This window comes from Protopterus annectens, chromosome 2.part0 (genome assembly GCF_019279795.1).
Source record: "Protopterus annectens isolate FY-2018-M chromosome 2.part0, PAN1.0, whole genome shotgun sequence".
NCBI classification, from domain to species: domain Eukaryota; kingdom Metazoa; phylum Chordata; order Ceratodontiformes; family Protopteridae; genus Protopterus; species Protopterus annectens.
Window position 1 is genome coordinate 498,099,990 of NC_056728.1, and position 9,018 is coordinate 498,109,007.

Below are 9,018 nucleotides of genomic sequence, written 5' to 3' on the forward strand. Positions count from 1 at the left end.
CAAGTGAATACATACATTGAGTGAGGAATGGGAAATGAGGTAAAAGAATGGAATGCATCTGTAATGAAAGCAATGTAGCAGGTAGTAGCACAGACCTGGTGTTATATGGTAATGCTCTGTTTTATTACATGTCTTATTCCACTGGTCAAATATAATTGTATGTGTAAAAGCAATTAAATATTTACCTTGAAGATCAAAAATGTGACATTTCAGGAGAAATTAAGGTGAAGAAAGTAGAAGAAACTATACATCTAACTCCTACTCAACTAACTAATTGTTAGTAAGCAGTCACTTCTCAAGGTGTGAGATTTCAAGTTCTCCCTTTGTCAGTAAGAAACAATTTTTTATTTTATTTTTATGTTTTAATCAGGGAGAGGATTGATCCACACACATATTTTTTTCAAACTCTGTCTAGGCACTCTGTGCTCTGTGTCATACAGTAGACAAATAGAGGCTGAGGGAATCAAACCTTGAACTGCTACAACTCACAGTCTTAGTTCTATAGGATATATTTTGGAGATGTATACACATTTTAAAAATACAAACACACATAGTAGCAGTACCTTACCGGTTATCTGACATAAGAAACAGGTCTCCAAGCTATAGGACATCAGACATCTTATGTCTTACTACACTTGGAGCCAACCATTTCAGCCACTTAGTAATAATGACAACCATGCTTACTGTCTTTGTGGTTGTTACTGCTGTATGTGAGGTGATACAGGACATGGAATAATGTGCTAAAGATATACATGCATATTACATGCACACGCATACTGTAAACATATTTACACACACACACACACACACACACACACACACACACACACACACACACACAATTTTTTAAAGAGACACCTATTTAAAATTTCAACCAATTCTGAAAGTCTGTTTTCCCCTAAACATACAGATATGGCAAAATGTTGCAATTTACAGTGAAACAGTCCTCTCTTGATAACTTTTCACCACATACAAAGTTTAGGGATGCCACTAATGTATTTGACTTTTAATTTACCTTTCCTAGGATCTGTGTTTCATTAGTCAGGAAGTGGAAATTGTGAATATGAGTATTCAATGTCAAAAGTTACAAGCTAATTCTTGATAGGAAACAAATTTATAAGGATCATCTGGAAGGTGAAGTTTATATGCAGCTTATCTGCAAACTTTCTGCAAAAATTCCATTGATTAACGAAACACATTCTTGGCTTTAATTGTGTTCCAAGACTTTCTAAGGGTTTTAACTATTTTATCAAGCATTCACTTCAAAGATGTAGCTACCAGGCATTTTGTAAACAGCCAAGGTATTGGAGGTTAATCATCTGCAACATCCAGCTGACTTGGTGCTCTCTAAATTCTTGCACATTTAAAAAGCATCACAGTACCACAGGACCTCCATACGCGTTTACATATAATTTTGCATGTCAACCTTACAATGTACCAAATTGCTAATGTAAGTGCCAGTTAGAATGCACATTTGCCAGTGCAGGATGTGGGTAACTGGAAGAAGTCAAGGGACCCATGGCTTCACGGCCAAGTGATACTTTAATGTTCTACAGAAAATGAAATTAGCTATTACTTAAAACTGTGGCTGACATAAACATTGCAATCTTGCAAACTGTTGCAACATAATATATTTCCAGGCCACTACCGCATTTTGACATTCCATTTAGAAGGATTCCAGCTACAGTCTTTGAACTTTTAAATCACTAAGAAGATTTATTTATCAAGAGTACAGCCAAATGTTATTCAGCTTGTGTGAAGACGATGTGTTATGCTGTCAAGGATTGTGTAACAGATGTACAGTGATCCATAGTAAAGAAATAAGTACATGGATTTCCTGCCAACCTCATGGCCTCCTGTACTGATACACAGCACATGGTACATGTGACATCAGCAGTAGCATAATTATTAAAGGGCACACACACAAAAATGACATAGCACAAAAGAAATGCTATGAATGGTGCACAAAACATGGATCCCTCAAAGACTACAGGAGACATTATTGGTCTCAGAAGGGATCCCTGTTAACCTTTCTAAATTATAGACTGGGAAGCTGCCTCAGTTCTCTTTCTTCTTTATGTGGTGAAAATTCCACATAATATGATAAAGCCAAACTCAACTGATGGTTGTTCACATCTCACTGCCGTCATTTAGGAAATATAGAAATTGGTGCTGCTCTTCCCGAAATTCTGGGTAAAATGTTTCTACAGTTAGCTGCTAACATCACCACAGGAAAAATATATCAAGCGTAATATACAAGTGAGACAAGTAAGAAATAAAGGAATTTGGTAGAAGGACTTCAGAAAGTTTTTAGCACAAGAAAAAAAGGGACATCAGCGACTTGCTTATTACAAGAAGAAAGAGGAAAACATTGTGCATTCATATTAATTTGCAGCAAACAACCATAATGGAGATGTCTGTTAGGCAGTCTGAGAAATAGGAATAAAGTATTAGAGTGGAAATTAAATTGATGGCAAGCATCCTGCAGCCACTGGTTAAAACATATCATATGGACGTGACCCAATGTCACTCCCGGCAAATGTTAAACAGTCCACTTGTAAAATGTTTCCTTTCTTTAAATAATATATATTTTATACTTATACTTTCACACAGGCTTATTTTACAATCACAAAAAATCCACTCCTAGGTGGACAAATAATAGTAGGATTTACACAATCTTCTGTAAGTATAACTATGCAGCTCACCTTTATGGTGGACCACACAAGCAGTGGATAAATTCTACCACACCCAGTATCAGACATTTAGCAGTCCTACCTTTATCAGACTCTCTGAAGCTAAATGATCTGAAACATCAGAGAAACATGCACTTCAAATAAATGACAAAATCCCACCTAGAATTGAGCATTCTTAAGTAATTCTTAGGTCTGATTGCTTGGCTGCCCTCGAGTAAAAAAAAAATTGCAAAGATTGTTAACTAAGTGAAAGATTTAGTTACTATGTACAGAAACTGGCTTCTGGTATACAAGTTCAGAAGACCTTAAGATCTTGAAATGAGTTATGAAATGAGGCCATGTAAAACAAATATCACTACTTGGTATCCCATAATTTACTCACTGCCATAACAAATAAATCCAAACCTCATAATCAACAATGATCGCCTCTGCTCAGTTTCAGTTAACATAGCAATTCATTCTCAAGTGAACAGAAGCCAAGAGATTTTCTTAGGCCTTCTACTGGCAGAATAAAACCACATGCACATTCAAGACTCAGATGTGCAAGTTACCCATGCTGTACAAAGCCTAATACACCTTTAGTTACGTCTTAGGTGTTTGTTGTACTTCAGAAAGTACTCAGACTTCTGCAACTTTGAATGAGAGAACAGCATTAATGTACCTGATTTAGTTTTCTGCCACAACAATGCTTTAAGAAAATAACCCCAAGAAGTTATGCTACTTCAGAAAAAAGTAGACATTAGCTAAGTTTTTTTTTACCTTGTGAATTTTCTGATAATCTTAAATTTGATTTGGGATTTCATACTTCATTCTCAGTCAGATCAAGAATGATAAACGAGGCAACACACATGGCAAATATCTCCCTCAAGGCCTCCCTTTTGTAGTGTAGGAACAAACTGCGACACTTTGCAAGGGACATCACTAAACCACTGACATTTAACTGCTCTCCTTGATATGAAACTCTTTTCTGCTATTCTCTCTGAACTGGCCTCTTAATAGTTTACATTTCCTTATAAAAATATATGTTTTTTTCTAAGATCATATGGTTGCATTCAAGTTTCAGTAAAAAAAATGTAAAGTTAACTTACACCAATCTGCTTTTTAAGGACAGCACAGCACAAAAAAAAATGACAAGCCACCAAGTCTGCCTTTCGGTAGAAAATAGGGGCACTCTGCAATACCCTGGTAGCATGACAGTAGTTAAAAAGGTAGATTAGTTTAGAACAACTGATTCTTACTGCTGCAGCTACAAGCTTGAGCACAGCACTTGTAAAATGAGATTCACTGCAGTTTTGTAGAAATTACTTCTACATTACAGAAATGTGAAAGCACAGAACACACACACTAAAAAGGCATCCTCATGTTTTACAGTTCAGAACTGTAACAAAACATAAAGACCAAAGGTATGCAGTTGTAAAACATACCTTTTATCTATGAGGCAAATCATCACAGCATATAGGTTGCAAAAAATAATAGAAGAGAAAACCAGTCAGGCAGCTTTGTTTTGTCAAGTTTTTTTTTTTATCGCTATTCCAAAGTTTCATGTGGAAATCATTATGCCATAAATTAAACAGGTTCTGTCATGCTAAAGGGAATCACGGTTTGTCAAGATGAAAAGTGACTCTCTTTTAGCAGTACTTCAGTGTTGCTGACTGTTAAAATACAGAACCAATGCAACTTCTGCAATTTATTATAGCTTTCAATGTTTCAGTTCAAGCTTGACTAACTGGCTTTGACCTATCCTGGAATACATAGCAGTTAATTTTCAAAGGTGTAGTACTTTAGTGCAACATTAGCATTTGCCACAACAAGATAGGAATTTCAGTCATTTCCCAAACACTTAAATTTAAAATATGCTTCTTTTTATAGAAAGATAATAAATAACAACAATAATAATAATTATTATCACAAACTCCAACCAAGTTTTTGATTCCTTAAGGCCTTCACATAAAAAAAAATCCTTAAAGTCATTTTCTCACTGTTAGTAACTTCCTTCTTGTCTTCATTTGTTTAGGTCCCAAGATACATCTAGTTTTGCAAAAATCCCCAGATTGTTTACTAGTGCATAAAATGGCTTTGCAATACTTCTTAGAAAATCTTTCAAATGATCAGATGTTAAAATGAAGACAAGGTCTTCTGGAACTCTTTGGGTTTTCCTAAGGGCAATTACTGCACAGCAAGCTTTTTAATATTTTAGGTTCTCACATACTTAATCATATGGTTTCAGAATTTCAACACCAAGAAATGGAACCGAGTCATTTACAAAGGCTTTAAGTTATAGAAAAATAGTGCTTCAGAAGCACAATAACTATTTTCTTCCTTACAAAAGATAATTATAAATTAAACATTTTTCAGTGATAAATCTTCCGTTTTGGAATGTTTTTCTTTTCAGACAAAATCTCATATAGAGAAGTTTCCCTTTGTGTCAAAAGGCTTACATGCTTTCAAATATTTACGTGAATGCATGTTGTTGCACACCGTGGAACAGGGACGGTGAGCTTTCAAACATTTAAGTGAACACATGTTGTTGTTGCACACTGTGGAACAGAGACGGTGGCTTTGCATGAGTAGAAGTAAACTGTTTTAATCAACTAGATCAAAGAGTTCAGTCTGCTAAATGAAGAATACTGCCAAAGGCCAAACCGTTTTAAAGCCACAGTAATCTTGTACTTAAGAGATTGTGTCTTTCTAAATAACAGACACAAAGATAAATTTTATGCATATTAAATAAAAACACATTTGTTCTTTTCACATGTGTTTTTTCTTTCACTGAAATGCCCAGGTTTTTAATGACTGGAGTGGAAGAGAAGCCTTCCTATTTAAGATGCTAGCAGGCAGAAAATATATGTTATAGAATCATGGTTATATCCTCATCATTTTCAATGCACACTTCCTGTGTTTAGTTCAGCAGGTTTGATACTGAACAAGGCCTAGTGCTACAGGTATCACTTCTGCAAGCTGTGGTTGCATCACAACACTTCACTCTCATGTGGATTATTTTTGGACACCTTAGCTCTCCCTGACAAATGCTTGTTCACAGTGCTTTGCCTTTTAGTGCAGGTCATGAATACATTCGGTAGGTCTGCTTTCTTTAGACACAAATGGTATATAACTGCTAGCATTTTTTACTGGCCCAGAAAGTGAAGTGATCAACAAACCAGACTCTGACAACTTTAGCTAGTCCAAAACTAAAGTATTCCTTTTAAAATTCCATTTAGTTTCCCCATTTGACAAAAAACAAATTATCTGATCAACAGGCAATGCCTAAGGCATATTTGCATCTTACTGTCTCCTTCCACTGAATTCCAGAAGCAGAAAGTCACTTTACCTTTCATTTACAGGTGGTGAAGGAAAGGCATTCTGTTTGTAGATTGTACTGGCTTTCAGTTTCTGTTTAGACTAGATAAAGTGGAGCATGTCACGTTTAGCAGCTGGCACTTTCACCTCTTTTCCCCATACTTGCTGCACTAATGGCGATTTGGCACCCATTTGTGACATGATTCATTACCTTCTGCTTAAGCTGTGCCACCTGCTCTCTTAAGATGCTTGCTGTAGAGGCCAGGTCTGAGTTCTGAGATTTTAACACTTTGACTTTCTCTTCTAGGCGAGCAATCCTCTCAAGCTTCCGCTTTCTGCACTTGGAGGCAGCAATTCGGTTCCTTAGTCGTTTTCTTTCAGCTTTAATTCGTTCTTGAGTTTCCAGGTCAATAGGAGATAAGGTAGGAGGAGATGTTGTTGGATCACCTGGAGTTGGAGGCACATCTGGAACTGTCTGGGGTTCATCTGGTGCTCTTCCATGGGGGTGTGTTCCAATTCCATGACTTGGCCCATGGCTAGGGTGTGGGAAAGAAATCTGCCCCGCTGTATATGTCCCAGAGGGGCTAATCTGATTAGGGTTATAGCTGCTGAGATTGGTGTATATTGGTACATCTCCACTTGGATGGACATTTCTTTGATAGGATGTTTGAATGGTGGAGGATGGAGAAATTGGCCCTCCGACTAGTTGATTTTGCTTGTGGAGGTCAGCAAGAGCTTTAACAAAGCCATCTGCAAATCCTTCCTGTTCCTGTGTGACCTGGTTCCTAAATGCATACTGGTTATTGGCAGTGTTAGGTGCAGGAGTGGTCGTAACCATACCCTGATTAGACTGAATGATAAGGTGCTCCAGTTCAGGAGATGACAGCTTGAGGAGATTAACGTCTGTTGAAGGAATTAAAGAGCTTTCAGAATTTCCCCTCCCAGACTGGGTAGATGAAGACACACTGGAACTGCTTCCACTCTGACTAGGGATTAACTTAATGCTGGGGCTTGCTCGCACAGGATCAGGGAAATTGTGTGCAGCCATGTTTTTCTTGCTCATCATTTTCTGGGCTGGATACCTGCTGCTGTAGCCTGTGATATGTCCAAATTCCTGACTATTTAAAGCATCATCATGGTAAAATGGGGTCTCCATCTTCTCTGTCACAACAGAACTGCATTCATTTCACAGTATGTTCACAACTAGGTTTGTCTTAAAATGCTCTAAATGTTCATATAAAAGGCAACAAGAGGCAGTAAGCTCTTCACTTGTTGAGCCACACAGCATAGAAATGTAATCCTCCCAGATGACTATGTAAACAGTATCTGTAAAAAAAAAAACAGGGAAAAAGAACACAAGAATTGGGTATTAATCATAACTGATTACAGCACCTTTATTCAAAGGCGTGCAAAATTTAGGAATTTTACTTTAGACATTAGATAGTACACAGTCAACTGCCTAGATTAAAGTCTCTTAAAGCTGTTCTCACAAATGCTGAAACGACTCTAACACACTTGATTTATAGAAATATATTTATGATAATATATATATATATATGTATATGTATATAGGATTCAGTTCTAACGCATTAGCCCTTACCTTGAGGAGTCCGAAAAACAGCAACTGCCTTCGCTATTTTGCCACAGGATCACATCACACCGTTGCTACCTTTTTTTATCGATATACCAGCCTTCCAGTGATTCTTAAGTAAGAGCCTTCTTTCAGAAGCAATAAAAAACAGTCCAGATCCTATCTCAAAATTAAGGTTGTGGAATCACTCTGAAAAAAAGCAAAATATGTAAATCCGTACAGCTTCTTCCTGTTCCACAGACAGACTGACAACTTCATTCCATGTCAGCGAGGAGAAGAGAACACGCCTGTGTCTGATATAAAAACGATATCGCTACCGATTCTCACAGACTTTCAGATCGTCTGATTACTAACACTCCGTCCCCACTCGTATTTCCTGAAAAATGAGCTGATGTAAAATGCTTAATGCCCTCCCTCCTCTATTGGTCGCAGGACATGGCTCTGACGTCATATGTGTCCTCTTCCCTCATTTGCATGCAAAAAAATCACCAAACACTAGGGGCTGCGCGGCTGCCGCAAAGAATGTTTCCTTCAGACATTCCTTGGCACGAGATGAAGCATTCTTTTCTGCCTCATAGTCAAGGCTTTCCCGACAAAAGGAGGATGTTCACTTTCAGAGCAGTAATCCTGCCTGGTTTTAAGGAACTAGGACAGAATATGCACTATTTTGCTGATATTTTGAGTATAGTATCTTATAACATTTTTGGTTTATAAGCACATTCTTGAAAGTGCAAAAGAAAGGTAAAGATAACGAATGGAAAAGAGCGATGAGGAGCATGTAAAGATAAAAGTGATTTTAAGATTAAAGGAGTGAGAATTTAGTCCTCATGGTATTTTAGCACATGGGATTAACTACGAGCAGCCAAGAAGTTACATTTTGTAGTTCTGTGTTTTAACCCGGGCTGAGCCTGAAATTGGTAAATATTGATCAGTGCACAACCTGGTAAACATAAATAAACAACCCCCATTTTCTCAAAATGAAGGCTTTGTGCCCAGAAGGAAAGAGAAAGAAAAGTACGTAACTAAATATACAATTTGCCTACTTCCCTTACCTTATTGGTATGCTAAATATCTTCTGGATCAGAAGTCAAAAAAGTTTAGATTTTGACTCATGCACATGCATGTTGAATTCCACCAACATTTTCAGTCTTCTTCTTGGGAGTGGGGGTGGAGGGTTAATAAACAAATAAATAAATAAAACAAGTTCAGGGGTTGAAAAATTCACCTATTTACAATGATCCAGTTCCTGGTCTTGCAATTATCTTCTCTTGTTATATAGCCGAATGGGAACAATTGCTTTCATTTGCTTGCATTTACTTAATGATAACATTAAATAAATGCAAGCAATTGTTATGATTTATATCAATTGTACTCCTTCCTGATGTCACCCAGCATACCTCTCAGATATCCAGAATTTTGCATAATCTCCCCAGTTTT

General features: G+C 37.1%; 1 protein-coding gene across 1 annotated transcript; it reads right to left on the minus strand.

The window, feature by feature from the left end:
* Nucleotides 1-1,693: 1,693 nt before the first annotated feature.
* On the minus strand, nucleotides 1,694-7,987 carry LOC122793137 (transcription factor AP-1-like). Its single transcript, XM_044060903.1, has 2 exons — nucleotides 7,591-7,987; nucleotides 1,694-7,316 (listed from the first exon to the last, which is right to left on the minus strand). Exon 2 carries the CDS (start codon nucleotides 7,144-7,146, stop codon nucleotides 6,118-6,120), a length of 1,029 nt encoding a protein of 342 aa, XP_043916838.1. The 5' UTR covers nucleotides 7,147-7,316; nucleotides 7,591-7,987; the 3' UTR covers nucleotides 1,694-6,117.
* Nucleotides 7,988-9,018: the final 1,031 nt, after the last annotated feature.

Bases quoted from the DNA above. Each gene is read 5' to 3' on its own strand.
- LOC122793137 (XM_044060903.1), bottom strand. From the start codon at position 7,146: ATGGAGACCCCATTTTACCATGATGATGCTTTAAATAGTCAGGAATTT.